Below are 25,120 nucleotides of genomic sequence, written 5' to 3' on the forward strand. Positions count from 1 at the left end.
AAACTGCAAAAAAAAAAAAAGAATTTGGTATATTTAAGAGGTACTTTCTTGCACACAATTCTCATTTTCAGTTTTGTTTTGTTTTTTGCCACTATGTCCTCCCCTCCCAAAAGTTGGCTCACCTGCCAAATGTCTCAGCTCAAAGAAAAACCCAGAACAGAACATCTGGTACTCTAGAGCTATGGCTGTGTTCTACAAAATGGCGGTTGTATGCATTCCACATGCCTGACAGAGAAGCAGGTTGGTTGCTAGGGTTTTGCTTCAAAGTGCTCTCACTCAAAGAAATCGTTCCCATGGTAACTTTGCCTCGTGATAATAACTACCAAGAACTGTGAGTTGAGTGGAAAATGCACACAACTAGTAATGTAAGTGTAAAAATAATCACCTATCTCTGGCAATCATACAATAATTAACAATGAAGTGACCATGAACGCACGGCTAAGGATGCATCAAAAGTTACACAGTGCAGGGAAATGCTTTTAAATGAAAGCAGCCTAATCTGATTTAGCCTGACAGAAACATGTCCTACCCACACATGGATCCCAGTGATCTCCAGAGTGTGCTGTTCCTCCTCCAGCGGTTGTGAGCATCTGCTGCCAGAAGACATCATGTTCGCGTTCGCCAATCATCCACACTGACAATGAAAGTAACCTCAGAAATAGACACTCGTTTAAAACGGCTGAGAAATCCATGAATGGAGCTGTTGCAAATACGGCTGCATGGAAGACGCTAGAACAGGTAAAAATCCTTCTTTGGAAGGATGAACGATGAATCATTTCAGATTAGATGTTCTTAGCCAATGTATTAAAAAGATCCATGCTTCAAAAGAAAATCTTCTGTAAAGTTCATTCGCTGTATCACCAGAGCATAATTCAACAGTTTAACTCACATGTGCAATCTTTTAATCCAACATGTTTTATTAAAGATCAAAAGTGTAAATTAAACGTTAGATCTTATGACCATCACAGTAAGCATGCAGTTTTTTAAGAAGATAATTTGGGGTGACAAAAAAACATTTTTGGGAGGTTGTTAAGCTACAAAATTTATTGTAAGCGAGTATACATTTCACATTTGGCGCTTTTTTTGCATGCATCTTTTGTGGGCAGCCAACCCGCGTTCATGAAAAATGCTTACTGCCGGTATAGCCCCTTTTATTCACAAACACCCTCTCCCAATGCAATTATAATGGCCTGTAATTATACACAGATTTGAACAGTTTCCGGGCCTGGGCTATTGTACTTATCTATTGAATCAAATTATGCTGAGAGAATAAGATGTGCTTTTGATGATTAGACACAAGACAGATATTTTATACACCATGTGGGAAATCTGCTTGGCACAAAAGCAATATTCACACATAAATCACTCGTATTGATTATATAAATTGAGGACAATCGACAAAGCACAAATAAAACAAAGAACAGTATAGAGAAGAACAGGCCAACATCACGATGGGAGTGTGTTGAAAAGGGAAATGCCGTTTTTTGGACTGCCGTGGGGGTCGTGATGCCATGGGGCCTGTCGTCATAGCGACTAAAAATTATGCAAGTATACGAGAAGCGGAGAAGGGCCAAATGGATGACATCTTTTGGAGATAACGTCACCTCTGCAACAGTGGAGCACCAGAGCTTAAGTGACGAGGTCAAAGGTTAGGAGAGGTAAAGGCCACAAGGTTGTTTGCCATTATTTTGGGGGGGGGGGCATGACATATTGGAACAGTTAAAGTAAATGCCATGTTGTTTTTGTTCGGTTGCACTTTGTCTCTTCTCTGAACATTCCGGGATGATGTTGATGAGGGCGTGGACCTTTAAATATCAATTGGTGACTCTCTGCTTTTTATGCAAGCGTCAAAGCTATGATTAGTTTTATTATGTAGTCAGGCTGCTCACAGTAACATGTCAATCCACTATATTCATTTGCACAAAAAGAAAATGCACATGGTTGCTAAATGGACAATTCAAAATCCATTCAGTGGACCAGTCATCCCTCCATCTGTTTAGCAGATTCACTGCACAGTTTAGTAGACTATTCAGAAATTTTAACAACAGAAAAATACTGTTGAATATTAACATGGGTGACCCTATTTTCGTCCTGGGCGGAGGTCTAGCAGTCTACTGCAGTCCAACTGTGCACATGGGTGGAGTTTCCTTTCTTTTTGTATTTTGCTTAACTTTGCGCCAGTAAAAATGGGTGTAACACGGTGTTTGCAACTTTGTGGGCCCTTGAAGGATGGAACGTAGAGTTTTCCTAGCCAATCCTCGCTACATCCCTAATTTGCATCAGAATCAGGACAGTACCAATCGCAAGCCCGAGTACGCAGTAAACTGCGATATCTCCCCTTTTGGAGGATGGAGTCAGCTGTATATGTGACGTAGGTAATAGGAGACCACCTTGCACCACCCATCGTGCATTCGTGTGTGACACAACCCCCAAAAGTGACGTGGGTGCTTTTAAAATATCCCCCAAAAAGTTTACATGATCATGATAATTCCTATTTACAATGTTTCAGAGGGAGTGCCGAATCTGTCTGCATGCACCTCTATTAAATACATCAAAATTGTGTTTGTCCACCTGAGCTTGAGCCGATTTCTGCTGAATTTGTGTGAGAGGTGGGGTACATCCTGGAAGCACATATAGACAAGCAACCACTGACTCATTTTCACACCTTTAGACAATTTGGATTGCTCAATGAACCTCTCAGGTTTTTGGAATGTCAGCAGAAACTGCACCCAAAACCTGACTTGAAACCTTCCACAAAACCCTGACACTTGCCTTCCAACTCCATTTAGGAACCCAAAGCCTTGACTGGTATTTTGTGTTTCCCCATGACTACCTGTTTTCACTTTTCTCTGTCCTGCTCTTACGTGATAATTAAGCCATTGTGGGAATAATTAAGTACTAAATTGCACCCGCCCCTTTCTTTTTTTTAAGCACTGTTATTTCAGGCAATCTTTATTAAAGTCTGCAGCCCCACCTTGTGGACTAGAGAGTAAATGGACAATGGTACATTGAGGCTCATAATTGCAGAGCGTCCTTGAGGATGCAGACATACAGCATAACGAGTAAGAAAATGTCCCCATGCATAGACAGGCTCAGTTTCATCCGTAATGCTTTCAATTGATATATATGATGACCTAGAATGCAATTATTTGCTGTAATTACGACTTTACTACTACATTAGTATAGGGTGGGGATAATGTTAGCAAGTCTTTTTTCACTTTTCATCCAAATGTAAAAAGTACAAATCCAGTATCTTGATGTCCAATCATTTCACAATTTCACAAAACCACCGGACTGTGTAGTTTGCAGTTTGATGCAGCTTTCATGTCGCTGCGTAGTCAAGTCAATCTTGTGAGGATTAAAGCACTCAAAACATAAGGAGCTGACTTGAATGAAAAAGAGCTGACTCTGTTAAAGTCAACATCCATGACATCATATGGGCAGAACAGGTCAGCACCAAGTGGACACGGGCTCATTTCTCTTACTGACTTGATGCCAGTTGTACACTGGAAAATGTTTAATTTTTCACTGTCAACATTATTGTAACTAAACTCAACTTTATCGAGATGTATACTACTTGTAGATTAGTGTTACACAAATATTGACTTTAGCATGTATTCTGTTAAATTAATTGTGGATAGTTTGCAGTTATAAAACATTGTTGGCGGCACGGTAGTCGACTGGTTAACATGTCCGCCTCACAGTACAGGTGTAGGGTTCAAATCTGGCGCCATCACGCCGGCGCCCTTTCTGAGGAGAAGCAGCTCAGATAATGGCTGGATCAATGTTGCCTTTCATGTTGTGTTATTATTCATTTAAATGTTGTTAAATATGTTTTGGCAAATTACAAACCCTGAGTGAATTCAGAGATTCTTAATTTATTTTATTTTTTTTTGGGTGTGGCGAGAAGAGCGTCAATGCTTCCGGTATGAATCCCATCTCCCCCACTATAAAAATCAGCTTGAGCGCCTTCATTGGCATATGTGGTCATCTGGCACAATTCCAAGTTACATAGTTCTAATTACTTGACCGATTTCTACCACGACAAGTGTCGTTAGCCAGTTAGCTAAGCTAACACTCGGAAAATACATCTTCCCTGAATGTCACATTTTACAGAACAGCTGGGTGTCATTTTAATCCCCAAGTGTTATGTGCAGTATTTTATGTTATTCAGGCTACTCTAAAATGTTGGAACGCAAAGTATTGTGGGTATATGAGTAGCACAAAGTATGTGCTCAAATGCAGTATCGTGTAATGTGAACCACAGGCTGAATGGAGTATCCTGTCACTTTAACAAACAGTTGACTTTCCTGCGGGAAGACTTTTAAAAGCATTTTAGGGGGCCCTCTATGAACGCCAGCGCAGGTTCCTAGATTTTGATCAAACGCCCCTGGAACCCCAGTTAGCTTGCAAGCTAGATGCTGGACTCATATCGTGGCATGGAAAGCCCCACAACAACCCGGTGTCTTATATTCCAGTTCAATAAATTCCAGAGGATTTATTCTTGTGGCTCATTCATGTAAAGACGCGAAGGCCTAAGAAAGATGCGTGATAGTTAATTAACAGTTGAAAGGGCCGTGTTTTCAACACATGTAGGAATAATTTGAATAAACAAAAAGCTTAAATGTTTTGGCAGGTTTGTTAGCAGCTCTTCTCCGGGCTGTCATATTTACAAAGACAAAAACATGTATTTTTACTTAAGAGATGCATGTTAAATTAACAATTTGAATGCACGGCCGTGGCTCATGAGAAAATATCTAGTCAACATGACTTTTGCTTGCCTTTGTTAATTGGCTTCACGAGGGGCACCATCTTATAAACATTCTGTTCACGACACTGAAAACTGCATCCGGAAGTCCACTCTTAAATAAATAGCTCTCCACCGGTGTCAAACAAAACGGATCATTTATAATTAATTGTATAAGCAAAATCTTCAAAGTCTTGTATTATATTTCATTGGCTTGTTCAAGTTACGACTCATATTGTGCAAAACAAAAAAAATATGGGGTACATTTTAAGGCTTCACATACGGTGGCCACAGCCACCGTCTATTTCTGTGGTCCCAGTTGTGTCTTCAAGCACGACTCTTCACTCTCTCAGAAGTAGCACTAAAGTAACAGCTGATGTCAGTTCCACTTAAAGACACACACATGCACGGACACACTGACGCATGGTTAGTAGGAGGAGGGCTTCCACACCCTCGCCTCCTCTTTCTTGGCGCAATCAGCAGAAAGGCTTCCTAACAGAGCCCTAACCCATGGCCCAAATCTCACTTAACAGCAGATAGAAGAAAAAAACTGCCTTTTTTTGGGAGGATGAAGGGGTGGTCACTGAATTGGACTGTTTTCTTATGGAGACTCCTACCACAGCCAGTTCCTGCTCCATGGAACCTCAGTATGACAACTGCCCACCCTTAACGCAGCGAGGGAGGGACAGGGAAAGAGAAATGGAAAGTGGAGTGGAGTATCCCGTTGTAACAAGACCCCCAGGCCTCTGCAATCCTCAGACTGTTCTGGCCCCTGTTGTGGCTGAGGTTCCCACATGGGTCAATGAGGGAAGAGCGCCAGGCAGTGGGCCAGATCACTCCTGCTGCGGTCGTAGAGGAGGTTTGGGAGTACTGGAGCATGATCCGGGAATAAACAGAGGAAGAGGAGGAGAAAGGGGGGCCGAGCAGGGGGGATACTGGCGAGACAAATCTCAACTGTACTACAGCCCCAGCCGGACACCAAGCATAGACCATCGGAGCACTCTGTCCTTTTATGACAACATCCCTGAACCTGAACCCGCTGACTGCATCAAGGAAGACTTTGCGATGGAATCAAGCTTCCAGGAGAACTTCCATGAACACGTGTGGGCTCCGGAGATGAGAGCGGCTGAACAGAGCAACCCTTGGTCAAAAAGTGGTTCAGACACCCAGAATCAAGAAATTGGGCATCAGCGGGAGCCTGAGTGTGACTCTGTATCCTGTGGATTTGTACAAGGGAACCAGATGCTGCAGCTCCAACAGTCAGACTCACCTCAGCCACATCGCCAGGTGTCGTGGCCCCAAAGTGAGGTCCAGCACCAGGAGGAGACTCACTGGGATCCCAAGGTGCCCCCTCCTCTACCACTCGCTGACCCCTCTGCCAGTGCACTTCGCAGCCTTCTCACCAACATCCAGCAGCACATTGTCAAACAACATGAAGTGTATGAGGCACGGATTCTCAGGTAATTTCAAATCATTCTTTCAATAAATGTCAATTCAAATGGCGATGTATTTCCACAAAGTGTAGTGTTGGTCCATTTCGTGAGAATTACATTTTGTCTAAGAGTGCCAGATCAGCTGTGCTTTGCAGGTCATACATTTCACCCTGCATCCTGTTTAGCTCAGAACTCTTCAACTCCTTTACTCGACCATTTCCTTTATAATCACTGGGAAAAATGGAAATAAATGCAAATAAATATAAAATCTGCAGCCCACTGACCATATACATTTTTGGGTCAAGTTGGAATTTTTGTCAGTACATCTATAAATTTAAGTTAAAACGTGACCAATCCAAGCAAAAAACATATAGCACCACCTATAAACGCCACCGACTTCTCTGTGCCAAAGCTCATTTGAGCTGGACTGATGCGAAGTAGAAAAGTGTGCCGTGGTCTGACAAGTCAACATTTCAAACTGTTTGTGGGATTCATGCACGTCATGTCCTCTGGGCCAAAGAGGAAATGGACCATCCAGATTGTCATCAGCACAAAGTTCAAAATCTGTGATGCTATGGCGCTGCGTTATTGTCAATGGCACGGGTAACTTGCACATTGCCGAAGGCACCAGTAATGCTGAAAGCTTTTGGAGCAACACCCACACATCTTTTTCACGGACATTACTGCTTGTTTCAGCAAGACAACACCAAACCAGGTTCTGCACATGTGCAAGCACTCCGGATTTGTCTCCCATTGAGAATGTGTAGCATTTATGAAGTGCAAAATACTACAATGGAGACCCCGGACTGTTGAGGAACTGAAGCAAGAATGAGAAAGAATTCCACCTAAATAACTTCAACAATCAGTTTTCTCGTTTCCCAAACGCTTATTATTGGGTAAAGGAAATGTGAAGTAACAGTGGTTGTTTTGCAGGCACCACATCCAAAATAAGTGAATCTTCCCATAAAGAAATTATCAGTTTGAACATCGAGCATCTTGTCATTATGACGTATTCAATTCAATATACAGCACGTAGAAAATGATTTGTGAATTATTGGAATTAGTCTTTGTATGTTACATTTATTTAGTGCAGGTGTGGGAAAACTACGGCCCGAGGGCAACATGCGGCCCGCTAGACGTTTTAATCCGGCCCGCCGAACTTGAAAAAAATTAAAAGAATAAACCTTGTTAATGTTTTATTTTCTAAATACAGTGGTTTTTCAAAGACATATATATTGTTGTAATGCTTTTGTTCACGTTCATTTAAAATTAAATGTATTTTTTTCTCCGATGAGGTGAGGTTACCAAAACACTCCATCTATCTGCTCCTGGACCCATGGTGGCCCAACAATCAAAAATTTTGCCCACCCTAAATTTGAGGGTGTACTTACATATTTAACATTTAGATTTTATTTCAATAGTAAATTGTTCAATTAAAATATTAAAACTGATTTGAAATGAATTTATTAAATTAAACGACACTTTTACATAACATTTGCATTTTTTTGGTGTAAAATGTCCATTTATCCCAAAAAATGTTTAAACTCTCAAGCACAGAAGTTAGCCTACGCCTGCATTACAATGACTCATACGGGCTGACTTCCGAAATAAGGTAGTAAGTACTCTTAAATCTATTGTGCTGTATCCGTGAATGCCTCACACTCCCTCTGCGCGTTAATATTTTCAAGAGCTTTGTCGGATTAGAGTCTGTGGAAAAAGCACATGGCACAATGAGGGTGCGGTGTGCTAAATTAAGAGGCCATGCTGCTGACCTAGTCCCAACACATACCTTTTTTTACTAATATAGCTGGAGCAAGGCTATCCAAAAGGTCAGGCAACGACAAGGACCAAAAAGAAGACCCAAGCAGTTAGTGCTTTATACTGTTACCACACCGTATATTTGTAAGATACTGCGCTATCAATGCTTCGGCATTGCTTGAGGTGTAGGACCAAATTGTAATACAATTTTAGCCTACATACAGAGACACAAAAATCTTCGTTGTAGTACAAAACTGTGGTGGTGCAAAATTTCCAAAGTCTCACAAACCATAAGCACATGAAACATCTCAAATCCATGACTGACCTGATCATTTTCCTGTCTTTGATCATATGTCTCTTGCACATCTCTACTCTCAGCCTAGAGGAGAGAAACAAGGAGCTGCAGACGGAGGTTGTTCTGTTGAAAACCAACCTGTTGCGGCAGCGTCACTGGTACCAGGTCGTGCAAGCAAAAATCACACAATCCGAAAGGGAGCGGGTCGCTGCCGAGCGACGCAATTCAGCACTGCAGAAAGACATGGAGCAGATCTTCGATACCTTTGGTGATCTTAACAACGAGGCGAAGAAGACAGAAAACATCATCAGGAGTTTTTGAGGACTCCGTAACTTCATCAAGAATAAGAACACAATAAGATGTTGTATAGTAGTTTATCTTTCCCTAGACAGAACATTCCCTTTTGGGAAAGGTTTCCATGATGTACAATGAGTTCTTCAGGAGGAATTTGAAAAATACAGAAATGGAAACCTACTCATGTTTGACAGTTGTATGTGCTGCATTATCCAAATGCTTCATGTTCTCATGAAAACGTAATCATAGGTGATTACAGACTCCAACTACTCAGATATTTTCAGTGGTAATTTGGATTAGAGAATAGCATTTTTAAAACATTCATTAAATAATGCAACTTTTCAAAGCCCTCCATTTTTTTCCCAAGTACCATGCTTACAGCATGTGAAATGTGTGAAATTCTACTAAGTGCTCCTGAGGACGGCTCTTGAGTGATACTGCTAAATTAAAGTGATTGCACAGGACAAGCGAGTAAAACAATGTGCGCAGGTGATGCATGACGAATACAAAACATTGTGAAAAAAGTGATGTGGCCAATTCGCAGGTCAATCAATGTATGGATGAGAGTGAACGCTTTGAAACAGAAGAATACAGTACAGCGTCACCTTTTAGTCCTCATTTCTGCATAAAGCTCCGAAGGGGCACATCCAAAGGTTGCCTCCTTATTGTATGCCAGTTTGTCGGATTCACTCCATATTTTCCATCCTCCTTCATGCCGCGGTATCTTTATGTTGTTAAATTACAAAACTACAATACATAAACTCACGATGAAAGAATGATGTAAGAGGGTGCTGTACAATAACATCATAATAGCCTGCCAAAAAAAAAAAAACATATGTCGGTACACCCTTCACAACCAAAATCATCAAACAAGGCCTTCAAAGAATTTGTCTTTTTTTTTATAAAACATTATAGCTTAATTGAAGCTTAACTTCTGTTTGTGGCTAATGTTGTCATGGAATGGTATAGTAAGGGAGGCTGCGCTGGTTGATGAAACTAAAACTTGTTGACGTACAAATGATCAGATGGCCGTCAACAAGTGCAACATTTTGCAAGAACAGAAAAATCTCTACCAAACACCCCCTTCCCGAGTTTACAGGATACAATGTTTGTGTTGTACACGTTGATATTCTCCAGAAGAGTACCTTCTGGAAAATGGTGGGTGATTGCAATAATATACATATCAACAGGCACTAAAAGTTTTTGAAGAAAACACAAGATTTGCAATTAATCCGGTCTACAACCACAATGTGAGTGTGCATCTTTACATACAGTATATTACATGACGGGAACAAAACAATGCAACCACAGCTTTGCCATGCTGTCAGGAGGAAATACTCTACCCGCCGCAGGTCACTTTGCAGAGCGCACTGGGAGAAGATTGCAAGCCAGCTAGAGAATCGTAGGATCAACCTTTTGCTGAGTCGATCACGATATAAACATCGATTTGAAGCTTTTGTTTGTTTTGGCGAAACATGCACGAGGACAGCTGTGGTCTACAAGTCGATGACAGTAAACCTCTTGTTTCCAACATAATATACGCTACAAAAATAAAACTATTAAAATACAACTATATCGAACCAACTACAACGCCCCCGCACCACATGTGCTCCTGGTAAATCAATGCATGCATCATCCACCAAGTTAGAGAGGTAACGGGTCGCATAGCACAAATTTTGATCTCTAAGCAGCAGTCCAAAACTGGTTTTGGAAGTGAAAAGGATAAAGAAGATCCACAATTTGAACAAAAAAAAAAAAATAGACCAATTTGATGCGAGGAGGAGGTGGGGGGTAAACCGAGGAAGCCCAATTGCGTTCACTGACTCTCATCAAGCGGGCCCGTGAGCGTGTCGATGCTGCTGCTGTCTGTGTCCGAGGCCACCGTGTGCTCCGTGGACATGGATGAGATGTCATTGGCCGAAGACGACTGCGAGGCCGAACTGGACACCACATCTGAGACGTGAGGCATTGAGCTTCTATTATTTCAACGCACCTTGAAATGGATCGTCCGCACATGAACATACCTGAGCAATCCTCTTTCATGACACCATTCTTGTTCCTTTCCTCCCAGTCTATCACCTCTTCATAAATGAGCTCTGAGGAGGGACAGAAAACGGTTGGTCGGGATATCAATTGTACATGTGCATATTTACTGTATTTGTTGGCCGAAGTTTTTTTTTCATAACTTTGCCTCTCCTATGACTTTTACTGAGGTGCAACTTAAATATATAAAAAATAGAGCTCAAACTGGCACACAAAATCACCACCCTCTTTCCACCAGAGGAAATGCACCAAAGATATTTACTAGAGTAGTCATGGCAGGCAGTGAGCACTTTTCTTTAAAACATGCTAAAAAAGGTGGAAGTAAAAGAAGAGGATCTACTTTGCAGGAGACATCCAACCGGATGTGGTTTGCTGCCGTTCACATGGGGTGAGTTCGGTAATTCACCCTGCCGCCGTAACACCACTTTGAGAGAGTGTGTGTGCGTGTGTGTGTGTGTTCGGAGAGGCATAGCGTACTGCTCTTCCATTAATTTGAGAATGCAGCCTTCATTATCAAGCAAACAGAAGCTCATGCTTAAACTGTTCCCTTTTCTTGTACTTCTTGATGCACTGGGCTCCGGCAGTACTTTTCTGGGCAGTCTGAATAACCAAACGGCACATTTTAACAACGATGGTTAGAGTGACTCAGTGCACGCTCAGAACATATTTTCGAATGCACCCACGGTTAGGGAATGGGGATTTTGGAAGCAAGTCCAAGGTCCATTATTATTGGTCTCAGTTTTTGTTAATTCCAAAGTCTCCACCAAATCTTATACTTTTACAGCTTATGCCTTTTTCTTTCTTGCACTACAGTGGCTTAATTTGTTGACTGAACTGCCGGGGGAGTTTGCTAGATATAGCCGTGTATCATCTGCATAACTGTGATAGCCAACATTGGCGTTTTGAAGCATTTGACCTAAAGGTAACATATACAGACTGAACAGAAGGGGTCCAAGGACTGATCCCACACGTCATGGCCATTTGAACCGATTCTAACTTATAATGCTTACAAGTAAGACCTAAATCATTTTTGGGAATGTTCCATCTAATCCCAAGTTTTCACCCTGTTTGAATGTAAGATTTAAAAAAAAAAAAAACTGTACGGTTGGTCCGTTCACATTTGCATGTTATTGTTACTATTATTATTATTGTTGTTTTCCTTTTTATTTTGATTTTATTTGAAGCACGATGGTTACAGGTCAACATGCTTCTCTCACAGTTTGGTCTTTGAATCTTGGCTATGTACGTTCTCCCCGTGTTTGTGTGACTTTCTCTTGGTATCAATGGTAGTGACGAGGAGTGTGAATTGTTGTTTGTCAATTGCATGCGCCCTGCAATCTGTTGGCGACCAGCTGAGGGAGAACCCCGCCGCTCATCCGAAGGCAGCTGAAATGGGCTGCTGCACGCTCATAACCATAAGTGGATAGATGACCGGACTGATTTTATTTGTAACACATTATTTCAAATTCCCTTTGTCAATTAAAGTAATTTCAAACGTGTCCACTAGAGGGTAGTGCATCCCTACCTTTCCACTGCTCAATGCTGTGCTCTCGCTCTTCTAGCTGCTTGTCCGAAATCTGGGGAGGAGGCTGAGAGACAGAGACATACACAAATCACACAGAGGAGACAGGTAATTATTGCACATATGAAGACACCAAAATTGAGGGTGGCAGAGGTGCGAGCCTCACCGCGTCGGCCTCAGCGGGGTCATACCACATGTGAATATAGGGATGATTGAGGGCTTCTTCCACAGAGATACGGCACTCGGGGTCGATGACCAGCATTTTGGACAGCAAGTCTCGAGCTTGACCCGCTGTCACAGCGACGGACAAATAGAACAGTTGCTATAAAACGATGACATCACTTGTTTTGATGTTAGCTGAAAAGTTCAGTGAGAGTGTGCTTTACTCTTGAGCTTGTCGTGTTCCGATTCCGAGGGAAAGGCCCAGTCGGGGAACAGCTCTGCAAAGCTGACACCTGGATACTGTGGCTTGTTCATCACGTAGTTTCTGACAGTCTCCATCAGACGATTCATAAACTCCAGACTGGGCGTGCCCAGAACCTCAATTACTTTGTTCCACTGGTCGATGTCTGGCAAAAATGCTCGTTAGGGAAAATGGACATCAAAGAACCACAACATTATGAACACTTGCACAAGATAAGAATAGCCAATACAAGAGATATTTAAAATATATATTTTTTTCCAAACACAACATTGTTGATGTCAGAGAGGTATTCAATTCACAAATGTTAATTATCGTGGTTGGAGGTCGCAGAGGTTCAGACTGTACCGCATTCTAATGTGATGTGTGTCTAGTATTTTGGATACCGCAATTAGTTAGGAGAGTGTCATATATATTAGGAATAACCCACAGTGAGCTGCAGACCATTAATTATTGTTACCAAAATAATAAACATGGGTAATACCTTTTTGAACACGTCTATAAAACCATTATTAGTTTATTAAAGGCACAATACTTGATTATTTAGTTTAAGTGCATATAATACCGTTTCTTGTCCGTGTTAACTGTATGCAAGGGAATAAGGGGAACAAGGAGCTGATGTGGAATTGATCAAAAAACTTTAACGACAACTGTATTGACACATTGTCATTACACCAGCTGGAACTAAAAATGGGGAAAATATGGAATTTGTCTTGATAACAGTACGGGGGAAGTAATGGGTTGAATCCAAACCAGTGACTGTTATCTGGATCCTAACACTTTATAAATATTATACAGGGTGGGCATAAAGTCTCTTGTCCAATTAAAAAAATATATTGCAAAGGCATTTGATGGGACACCTTCAATCAGATTTGTTCTATGTAATCTCAGGTTATTTAGGTTTTTAATCACATTGTTGTGGGACCATGTGCAATCAAACCACTGGTCCATTTTTCTTCCATGTGACATCCAATATCATGCGGGACCAAGACTAGACGGCCTTCAACCATCCATCATTTTGTAGCAAGACGGTGCACACCCACATTGGGGACTGCATGTCCTTGGGTTTCCAAATCAGACATTTACAGAGGGTAGATTGGAAGTGATAGGCATTCATTCAGCCAGATAACACTCCACTAGACTTTCGATTGGGTTATGTAAAATGGGTTAAGCAAAATAGCAAAAATACGATTGTGACCATTGAGGATTCTACAGCGAACATGCCAAGAAATTAAGCAGAGTGGAACCTTCAGTTACGAACAACCGTTTTTACAACTTTTTAAGTTACGGACCAATATTTGGAGAAAATATGCCTCTAGTTAAGTACGTTTTGTTATGCAAACCGTCTTGAGCATGGATGAGCGGACGGATCAGTGATGGCCTTCTGGCACTATTTAACCATCATTGGTGCTGTGCGGAACTCACTCATTGCGATATTTGTGCTGTTTAATTCAGTTTTTTAGACAGCTGTCATGAGTGCAGCTGGAAGGTCCGCCAACACAAATCATCCAAACACAATCCGAACAGTGGCTTCCTTCATTTCATTCATGTAAATAAAAAAATTAAAAAATACAAATAAAATAATAATAATAACAATAACAATAACAATAATAATAATAAAACAATTAGAAAATAGACAAAAGAAAAACATGAAAAAGTTTGTTCTTCTATTTGTAAGGAGACACTTTTTCAGTGGAGGAGGTGTTGTTGTTTCCCCCGTCTCACTTATAGTTAAAGCACAAAAAAAATAAAATCATAAAGTAACTCGAATAATTTGGGGGCTGGAACTAATTAATTGAATTTCCATTCATTTCAACGGGAACATTTACCCCAATTTACAAACGCTTCAAGTGACAACCTGGGTCATAGATAGAGATTAGTGAAAGATGAGGCACCGCTGTCCCGTCTTGCTCGGTGCAACTAATGGTGCCCATATAGAGTGTATACCTTATATTTCCAAATCTTTGTCAGTTCACGTGCCTTCGTAATTTTTTTTTTTTTAAAACGTAAACTTGCACAGATGACACAGCAAAGTCTCCACAATGAAAGATTGGTTCCAAGTGGTGAAGGATACGGTCAGTGCCTTGGAAGATGACGCTACCTTTTACCATCTCTCCCATGATGCACCCCACAGACCAGATGTCAACTGTAAACATAGCTGATATTAATAACTAATAACATTCAACATCAAGCACATCATTTATTCACGCTTAACATGCAGATAGAACTGGTTCATGCTTTAAAGTTAGCACATTGACACTGAAGTGTTGCATGTTTTTGTCTGCGATGTGAACTTTGCTGTGGTCTGTTGCATTCACCATCACACGCATCCTCGGGCTGGATTGGTTTCGTCTTTCTGCCCTAGGCAACTACACACAAGCTCCTCTGCTTATCTCATCCCACAGCTGCTGCCAGAGTGTGCCTTCCAGGGGGCGGAAGTAGACCCTCACAATTTCTCCCTGTGATGACGGTTTGCATGATGTGTGGCAAATAGCCGCCAACGCATTTCAGTCAAGCTCAAGTTGAAAGTCGCCACATCAGAACTCTACTTTCGAGTTGGGTTTCATGTTGCCTGCACGACAATGAAATACAGCTAGGTCCTAGTGGTTCAAATGACTCACCAAAGCTCTCTGCAGTGAGAAAACACTAAATACACCACAATACTAGAACAATCCTCAGGCCACGAGAGATGGTTTCTAATTAATAAAATGATCAAGCTGGGCCAACACATTTACCACGACGTCATGTCTCAAGACACCCTCGAAGAGTAGAATTTACCCAGCAGTATATAATCCCTTTTTTTTTAATGCAAAACACCATGTCGTGGCTCACTTTTTGCAGTTTCAATTTTATCGTCAATTTTTAAGTCGTACATGTTGCATTTGATATTATGGAGTTTTTGCTACGGGATTTTGCAGTGATCCTTTTTCCGCATGGACTGTCACTGCAAAGACTCACATGGCAATAAGCGTCAGCAAAGTGGAAAGAGAGTGGAAATGACAGAATGTCCAAAGTATGGACTCATTTCACACTTGGGGGGGGGGGGGAGATAAAGTGCAACGTGTGTTGTTAATACAACAACGCGCCTAAGGTAACCTGAATATCGTTAGCTGATTTCATATAGCCTACCGTTACTAGTTACAGCAAATTGCTACCCTCCACAAGTGGCCAAGGATAACATCGCCGCAGGGCCAGTTTCCTTGACGTTTTCCATCTCACCCTGCTGTTACACACCTGATTCAAGTGATCACCTGATGCTGCGTCATCAATAGGTAGATGAGGTAACGGTGTGAAAAACACTAGACAAGTGACAGACCATTTACAATTCAGTTTCTGCAGCCCTTGCCGATTATCTGATTATTTGAATCAGGTGTGCTGCAAAAGAGAGATGGAAAAACATCCAGCAAACTGACCCCCGAGGAATAGGATTAAAGACCGCTGTGCTATAGTGTACAACACGAGGGTGGCGGCCCCAAGTGGACAAGAATAATACCTACACCTCACATGCATATTTTGTGTTGGTATTATTGATAAAACTTTAAAATATACTAATGCATCAATTTTCAGTATCACTTATCCTGTTCAAGGTTGCGGAGCGCTGAAGCCTGTCCTTGCTGACTTCGGGAGAAAGGCGAACTATACCCAGACGTGTTCGCTAGTCATTTGCAAGGAGCGCACATATTTTGACGGACAACCATTCACACTCACATTCACACCGTCCCTGAGCGGGAACTGAGCTGCTTTAAAACATATGGCTACTTAAATGTCATCCTAGTTTTAAGCATTCCCCTTATTTAATCGTTTCATCCTTGAATGTCTCGAGCATGCCTCGACATCCTGATGACCTATACCTACCATTCTCCTTATACTTCATGCCCAGAATGACCTCTGGTGCCCTGTAGTATCTGGTAACCACATACGGGGTCATCATGAAGTTGGTGCAAGCCGTCCTAGCCAGGCCAAAGTCCAAGATCTTGAGGGTGCAATCTGACTTCACCACAATGTTACTGGGCTTCAAATCCTGATAGCACACAGATGCAAAATTACGGCATGACTATTATTTCTGTGATAGTGATTATGTGTCATGGTCACATTAATTCTTAAAAATGACACATAACCTTATGAATATTATTAAAATATTACAAACATAGTTACTGTTCATGCCACTAAAAGTGTGTAATTTAGTAAATCTAACTCATTAATATTTTATAGATTACGCTGGAAATTTGTACAGTGTGTAAAACATCTGGACGGACAATCCACCATCCGTACCCTGTGAATTATACCAGCGGAGTGCAGATGTCTAATGCCACAGAGGATCTGGTAAAGCAGATAAGACATTCTCTCATGGTCCAGATCCATGTGGATCACTTGGCACAGACTGGCATCCATCAGCTCCATCACCAGATATCTATAAGAAGAAATAATTCATATGAAGTGGCCAAGGTGCAACAAAAAAGCAAGATTTGGGAAAACATGGGTGCAAAATAAAACCCTGATAGTCACCAGTTCACCTTCATACAACAGAATAAGTAATGGCTTTCTGCGCGTGTACAAGATCTGTGATCAATTAAATACAAACTTGAGATGAGCTCATCATTAAGTCAGCATTCATACTTTTTAGGACATTTTTATTTTTGACTTTTTTTATGTAAATGGGTGGCTTGGCTCAACAAAGATTGGGAACCACTGGTTCAGATTACAACTCACAGATCTTGAAATTCCTCTAGGGACTTCTGAGGTGTGAACACATTGATCAAACGGATAATCTGCAAAAGGGAGACAGCCGTTAAATCATATGGTGACAGTCACATCAACGTCCAGTCTTTTTTCGGATTTTCCAAAAAATACATTTCCGAAGGAGCAACAATTATGTGAGTAAGTCTTACATTTTTGTGGTTGACGCATTTTAGCAGCACCAGCTCCCTGTATGCTCGTTTGGCATGCGTCTGGTTCTGGAAGGGCCGACACAGCTTTTTCACTGCCACAGAGATGCCCAGGACTGTATCTAGGGCAGAGCTGGTTATAAAGAAGACAGAACTTGTGTCACAGCCAAAAAAGTTGTTTACTGACTTGTAGCCAAACTGTGCAACCCTTGTAATTAAGATTTTAAAATGACTAACATGTTGCAACTACAATAATGAAATGTTGAAGCAGATACTAGGTTGTTCTTTGGCAAAGCACAAGACAGTAAGATCATGCGCAAACGAAGACGAAAGGAGGCTTAACTCGAGAGAGCGCAACATAGTGACAGCCCATTGGGTGCGTGAACATGCACAGTTCATTGCACAATGAGAATTATTCACTTTCATGGTGTTGGCGCAGCCTCAGCTCAGCAGGCACACATATTAAAAGAGCATCCTAATCCGATCATTAGCATTCCTGGTCATTAGCCACGCAGACCATTTATTTTTAGAAAAGGCTACACAAACTCTGACAGGGGCATACACATTTTATATAAGTTTTAAATGAGGCAGTGTAAAAAGAGGACGAGGATGTAGTTTGTCTGTAAATGCTACACTGGTTCCCAGGATTTTTGACCAATCCGACGTTGGCCGTTGTGGCCAACTGTCGCGTCGGCCTTAAAGTTGGCACGTCAGCCCAATGGCTGGATTCAAACCCAAAAACAAAACGGGATTGCATTCCTGCGCCCAATCTTCCCACTGAAACAGATGATCCATGATTGGACATGAGCTGAGCCCTGAGTATAAGTATATCCCATGAGTTTTAGTCAACAGCAAGTGGCAAAATTGCAGTTCCCTGAGATGAATAAAAACAAGTCAATTTTGCTGCTAAATTCATTTTCCACAAATGCACTGTTAAGCATAAAACATATTATAGATATGAAAATGTTTGACTTGACTTCCCCTTTTAAGGTTAACCTAAAAATGCAGTTTAAATGGTATATACTATAATTATAATTTAAGCAGGTTGAATTTTTCCCCATAGTTAGATAGGGGCAGTGTGTTGACTAGTCATACTGACAGCAGAAATAAGTACTCATTAGCTTTAAAATTAGGGCTGTTCCGAATAAAACTTTCTCAATTAAGTGGAAATTAAGCAAAATAAATATAAGAATTAGCCACAAACTGTTAGATGGTTTGCTTTTACCAACAATGGTACACAGCATCCTTTTGCAAAGGCTTGCCTGGAAACGCTAAGCCACTCACCAAACGATGCCTTGGGCCCCGGAGCCGATGGCACGGAGCTGCTGGTAGCGATTGAGCACAGTGAAGGTGGAGTCCCCCACCTGAACGCTGTAGAACTGACTTTCGGCCTCACTCATTCTGAGGGACAGTCAGGGGCACCAGCACTGTCTGTGACAAAACAACACACACGTGCACAGTCAAGTCATCACCTTTCAATACGCTATACGGCCACAACTGTTGTGACCCTCCCGAAGGGAATGACGGTTGAAGATAGACACAATGTATCCCACCAGGCGTCATCTTTAACGATAGTACAGCAATAACCTGGACATTAAGTAGACCAATAGTGACTTCTGGGCAGTCCACAGTCGGACAGTTGTAATAAAGCAACAATAAAGCGTAAAATAAGTGCTGTAACACTGTTTATCTACTGCACCTAAATAGAACACTATCAAAACATTACAATTTATTGCTTCATATAAAGAGTTTGAATTAATATTGAACACAGGTGAGGTTAGCATGTTACTGGGGCCCTAGGCAACCATTATTCCAGTTTCTCACTGGCACCTCGGGAAAATTACTTTTCTACCCCTGTACTATGTACCTTAAAAGTTGATGATCAACAAAACAAAGTTCCGATAATAAGATTGGCAATAATAAAAATGGTAAATCTTATCTTAATATCTACGCAAATAAAAAATACAACATCATTAGCATTTTTACGGCATAGAAAATAAATTGATGGATGGAGAAATCAATCAGTTTATATTTAGTTACCTGTGAATCTCAACTCGTCGGCATGCAAATTAATTTTTGACAATTCTGTGCTTCAAACTTTGTGGTCAAGCTTGACTGTGCCACTGTTCTTGGAGCAATTTCCAAGCTTTGACAAATTTGATGTGAAAGAAACAGAAAGCCGCGACCTCAACTGCAAACACATACAGGATGAACTAGATGAGAGAATATGAGCCAGGTCTTTTCTCAGATCCAATATGAGTGACCCCTCACAAATGGAGGAACGGTCAAAAATTCCTTAAGATGCACTCAATCTTGTAGAAAGTCTTCCCAGAAGTGTGGAAGAGCCCAAACAACAAAGACGACTATTTTGGGTAGCTTGGTGGAAGACTGATTCGTTTGCATCAGTTTCACACTCACTGCTTTCATTTGCCCGAAGAAGACAAACAATCCAACAAAGTTATCCAGGGAAGAGGCTGGGGCGTATTTGTAGTGAAGAACCGAAGCAGCAACGAGCTTGGGATCGGCATCTCCACAATCCAAACTGAAACATTCTTGCTGAGTAAACAAACACAAAGAGTGTATGTGTGTGGGCAAGGGGGATTCATAAACACCAGTGTTTTATAACAGGGTTGGTTTTGAACATTTCAGCCTCTCTTTGCATTATTTTCTTTTTTGGTTGTTGCTTTCAAATGCATGCATGCATGCATGTAAAAATAAAAAAAATAATAATACGAAATAAATAGCCATCAGCTGTTGAAGGTTTAGTGTCGCTCTGCTTCCACACCATGACTCAGGGAACGGGGAGAAAAATATCCACATCTACTCCCTCTCCTGCCTCAGTGGATTTCTTTGAGTCCAGCTGGCTCTCTTGCAAAAAACGAGATGAGAGCAGCTATTGGGCTTTTTCCAACATTCGAGGGTCCTATCTAGCCGCAGTCCTCATTATTGCCTGAATTTATCCAGCTTCAAAAAAAAAATATCTCCACAGAGAAGAAGAAATCACTTTTGTGGATAGAGGGTTTTCCTCATTTAACATTTAAAAAAAAAAAAAAAGCACAATGTAATGAAACTAAACTATACGGGAATATAAAGAAGACTGAAGATTACCACTGTTGTTTATCATCTCAACTCACTACCCTGCTGAAGGCTGGGGGAAAAAAAGTTGAACAATTTGATCACAAAAATGGTCAACTATTTTTTTTTTGCCCATTGCTGGCACCATTATACGCCACCCACACCGACATTTCCAGGCCACTTAAGTCAATTGTACTCAGTCTAAACCACTCATGACCTTTTTCGTTGCATTACCGCCCTCTGTTGGTGGAAATTTGACACTGTAGTCAGTGAGATTGTCCATGTTAAGGGCACATCTCGTCACAACGATTATGTTGTTTGGCAAAGTTTTTACACTGGATGCCCTTCCTGATGCATACCACTTGTTATTATCAGGGTTTGCAACCAGGTAACACAGGCTATGGCTTGGAATTAGGGTCTAGCATACCCATTAGGATGTTAGTGTTCATGACAGAAATTTGAACCGTGGTACCCTTTGTCAAAGGCAGCAATCAACCACATTAAGATCCAAGTTCACATGTTCATAGTCTAACATTGCGAGTAAAAAAAGGAGTTACCTCGCGATTTCCATTTGCAAAGTACTTAATGATGCGTGTAGACTCGTCACGGTTTGATTTGTAAATAAAAACTAATTTTCTGTAAAACTGCAAGAACACTAAACTTCTATCTTGCCATAGCTTGAGACATCTGTTGTCATCAACACATCGTGAAGCAGTAACCCAGTGTGAGTGCAAATGGTGTGAATTATTTCGGGAAAATGTGCACACAAAACAAATCAGCACAAATAAATAGCAGGCCAATGTGATCCACGTCATTGGTTCCAGTGGGTCGTGGGCTCAATCACGGCCGCCGAGATGCGCTCTTAACGAGGATGTCAATGCAACGTAATGGTCCTTGGTTCCAGCAGTGGGCTATCGGCGCACGCGGCCGCCTAATATGCACTTTCGAACCAGGCGAGTGCCAATGGAGCACTTCGTGGCTGGAGCTTTTGCACTTGCAGTTAAGTGCCATTTCATTAATCAGGACCTCCGACTACAGATTTGGAGGCTGTTAAAAATATTCAAATGATGGAGAGAGGGCGGCATGGTGGCCTCACAGAACAGAGGTGCAGGGTTCAATTCTGGTGAGGAGTATGTATGTTCTCCCCATGACTGCGTGAATTTTGTCCGGGTACTCCAGTTTTGTCCCACACGCCAAAGACAAGCATGTTAGGTTGATTGAACAAACTAAATTGTCCAAAGGTATGAATTTGAGCGTGGATGATTGTTTGTCTTTGTATGCCCTGCGATAGGTTGGCAACCAGTTCAGGGTGTCCCCCCACCTACTACCCAAAGACAGCTGGGATACGCTCCAACATGCCCGCGACCCTGGTGAGGAGAAGTGGCTAACGATGATGGAGAGATGACTTAAAAATGTCGTGATTTTTGTTCATAGAACAGATTCACATACAGCATTGTACCGAACTGCATAGCACTGTTTTTTGTTTTTCTTTTGGAATAAAAAACGGCACTACTGAATGGCACATTGTGTTTTCTATTTTGTTCATGAGGAGAAAAAAGGAAGTACTTGAGGAGAGGCATTTTCTAAAGGGGCCATGTAATGGAAAAATTACTTTTCAATCTTTTGTATCTGTATAATAAGGTTGCACAGTGTACTGGTACTTAAAATGTACCGCCATACCTCATGGTAAAAAAAAACTATACAGTAACACAAGCAGATATTGTGTTTTAAACAAGGCTACAAAATCTGCCTGTTTAACGTGTTTGTGAGCAAACCGTTCAGTTTGCTTTCCACCACCTTTTACAGAAGAGTAGGGATAATATATCTAATATCCGCCCCCACATAAGATTTTTTCGTCCATGACTTGGCAACTAGACTCGGTCAAGAGCCGCCATTTTCTAACAACCAGAGTCTGGTCCCCGGACTACATGAAAGCTCCATCAGGTCAAAGCCAAAAGGTAAGCGGAGTAGGAGTAGCAATCGCTAACAGCGTTTTTAGTGTTATTAGCGTATGATAACCTGCACATACGTCTGCTCCCATAGTCAGATTTAGGCAAATTTATAAGGAATAATAACAAATGTTACTGATTGGTGTAGCAAAGATTGCATGGGCAAAACAAATGTTAATTGCATTTCTAATAAACATGGCAGTATTAATCATTTGTGCACTAATGGCAGCATAATAGTCCGAATAAATACCATGACCAGACAAGTGGTAAATTGCAAAAATCAACGAAATAAATACTGACATTGACAATGCTGTCCAAGTACATATCAATATACGCAGAAGGAAATTAATTATGTTGTCTGATACTCACTAAGCAATACATTACACTATGCAGAATGTCATCATATACAAGCACTCAATCAGAAGTTGTTTTTTACAAATATAACACCGTCCTGCCATCATCAGCGGTCAGATAAATCCATGAACATTTGGGGCCTGAACCTCTTGAACTCCCATTAACTCATTTACTGCCATTGACGGCTTAAGATGTCAAAGATCCATTTTTTTACTGTGATCTTTTGTTCATCCTGTAAGTCACAGTATAATCAAAGACCACCATCCACAAAGAGCATTAGTTTGTGCCTCGACAAACGACGATCACTTTCCTCAAAATCCTTTTTTTCTTTTTACATTGACACAATTAGGTTAAATGTGTGACTTCTGACTGGTCTTTAACATGCAAAATACTTGCCTGACAACTAAAATATAGTCTACTGCAAATTCACAGTTACATAAGCATATGATGTGGTTATGAGGCCAATGATATGATGCAGAGTGACCTTCACAGCACCATCCTCCGCTCCTCATGACTGCTGTCCACTTTGAGTCCAAGCCTTGGGGTCTAACATGACCACAGGTCAAATTTGGGAGCAGGACGGGAGTCAGTGAGCTGAGTGGGAGATCCGATTAGCGTGGCCTGAAGACTCAACATCTCACACTAATGAAAGGGGAAGACTGACAATGATGCTGCACCAGGGATGCTCTTTATAATGATGCTCGGTGAAGATGACTTAACACAATGTGTGGGTGCGTGTGTGCTACTGCCAATATATAAATGCATACATTATACAATTGCGTTGACAGGTTCAAACTTGCCTTCAAATTAATGTGGAAATGATCCACATCAGCGGTTGACTGGTGGCCGACTGTGCATGGTAGACAAACGCAGGAGGGGGTGCGGTGTGGGGCACTTTTTGGACTGTCATGTGACATAACTGGGTGTATACCTGGCTGCTTTTAATCCCTAAACGCTGCGTGCCTGATCTAAAATACACACACAAGCAAGCATGTACGGAGTGTGAAGTCACGCGTGGACGACACACCGCGATCGCTGCAGCACAGCTGGCCTTGGGGGTGGCTTACGTCCGTAAATCGCCCCAAAAATCGAGAGGCACCGATAGAGCCAGTATCATAAAGCACCGCCTATAACGTGTTTTATCGGCGTTAAGTAAAGTCGTGTGGCCTACAGGTCGGTCATTTCTTGGTGGCAATGCGGTAGTCGTGAAGCCGGGGAGCAGAAGTGAATGCCGGCGGATTCGCGGAGCCTCACCGAGGGGGCGGAAGCGCCGGCGAACGCTTACCTTCTCGCTCCCAGGGCACTCCCGGGCATTGACAAAACGGAGAAGGCTCCCCTTTCTCTCCTTCAGACAGGTCCGAAGAGTCGAAGAAAAAGTTTGGGCGATAGGCCGCTCGGACTGTCACGACGCGGAGATTCGAGCAGCTCCTCGCCGAACTCTGGTGGCGGCGCCGAGTGCGGAGGCGGCGACGTCACTGCAAGTGGCCAAGGGTTGCGTATGACGTCATCACGCAAAATGACATCAACTCCAAGGAACTTGATTGGTTGGATGGCTTTATTTGGGCTAAAATACTTACAGCCAATTTGTTACTTCATTCCTCCATCCATCTATTATCCAAGCCGCTTCTAACCAATAGATGCTATATAAAAAGCTCACTGACCACAACACAGCCGCAGAAATGAAAGACACCACGTTTTCTTCGATTTCTTGTTCATTTCGATGTCCGGTGCCCCTAAAAGTGTTAGAAAAATACTGAAACATAATAAAAACGTAATACCTAAAAGCACCGTTTTTGGCGGAGCAAAGTTCATTCTAAATTGTTACGTTCTACCCATCAAACTTTAAACAATGCACTTACAAAATACTAATATGTGCACTAATTTAGCATTAGTTTTATTTTTTTAATTGTGTTTTACTTGTGTGCAATATTAGAAAAACAATGGTTAAGTGTTGAGTTGTAAATATTTAACAATAAATATTTCAAAACATTTTGATATTGACAATACAGGGGTAGGGTTTAACAATACAATACAACTTTATATAGCGCATTTCACATCAGCTGGACCTGAAGCATAGGGTGTAATATAAATTAGCGGGAAATTAGTCCACAGACTTTGAAGTACAGTAAGTGCAGTGCTTAAAACCGCTTCTAAAGTTAGATGCATGCATGCTCCCTAATTACAATGAAGCTAGGATGGAGTGTTTGCCAATTTAAGTTGCCAACTTTTAAAGTGGCTTTGAGGCTTGAATTCTTGTTGAGAAGCATTAAAACAGTTGTACAGCATACATTTTTTGTATACTGTATATATCTTTAGTATTGATGTCATTTTTACATGCAAACC

At 41.5% G+C, this 25,120-nt stretch overlaps 3 protein-coding genes across 3 annotated transcripts in view; 1 reads left to right on the forward strand and 2 right to left on the reverse strand.

Annotated features, from left to right (window-relative positions):
• The window catches only part of LOC148338184 (uncharacterized), a 21,199-nt gene extending 12,749 nt beyond the window's left edge, over positions 1-8,450 (reverse strand). Inside the window, exon 1 of the mRNA XM_088295208.1 lies at positions 534-8,450. Within this exon, the coding sequence (XP_088151334.1) occupies positions 534-610 (77 nt within the window). The 5' untranslated portion in view covers positions 611-8,450. The remainder of the gene's footprint in view (positions 1-533) is intronic.
• LOC148338185 (uncharacterized) lies at positions 5,253-9,359 on the forward strand. The gene is made up of 2 exons (XM_088295207.1): positions 5,253-6,207; positions 8,317-9,359. Exons 1-2 carry the CDS (start codon positions 5,351-5,353, stop codon positions 8,552-8,554), a joined length of 1,095 nt encoding a protein of 364 aa, XP_088151333.1. The 5' UTR covers positions 5,253-5,350; the 3' UTR covers positions 8,555-9,359.
• Positions 8,592-24,263, reverse strand: mapk9 (mitogen-activated protein kinase 9). Its single transcript, XM_088295206.1, has 12 exons — positions 24,063-24,263; positions 18,684-18,830; positions 17,403-17,532; positions 17,224-17,282; positions 16,786-16,924; positions 16,369-16,534; positions 14,588-14,659; positions 12,479-12,661; positions 12,259-12,383; positions 12,096-12,159; positions 10,552-10,623; positions 8,592-10,480 (listed from the first exon to the last, which is right to left on the reverse strand). Exons 2-12 carry the CDS (start codon positions 18,797-18,799, stop codon positions 10,344-10,346), a joined length of 1,263 nt encoding a protein of 420 aa, XP_088151332.1. The 5' UTR covers positions 18,800-18,830; positions 24,063-24,263; the 3' UTR covers positions 8,592-10,343.
• Between the last annotated feature and the right edge of the window lie 857 nt (positions 24,264-25,120).

This window comes from Idiotropiscis lumnitzeri, chromosome 4, assembly GCF_059441095.1.
Source record: "Idiotropiscis lumnitzeri isolate Australia: NSW breed Sydney's pygmy pipehorse chromosome 4, RoL_Ilum_1.0, whole genome shotgun sequence".
NCBI lineage: Eukaryota > Metazoa > Chordata > Actinopteri > Syngnathiformes > Syngnathidae > Idiotropiscis > Idiotropiscis lumnitzeri.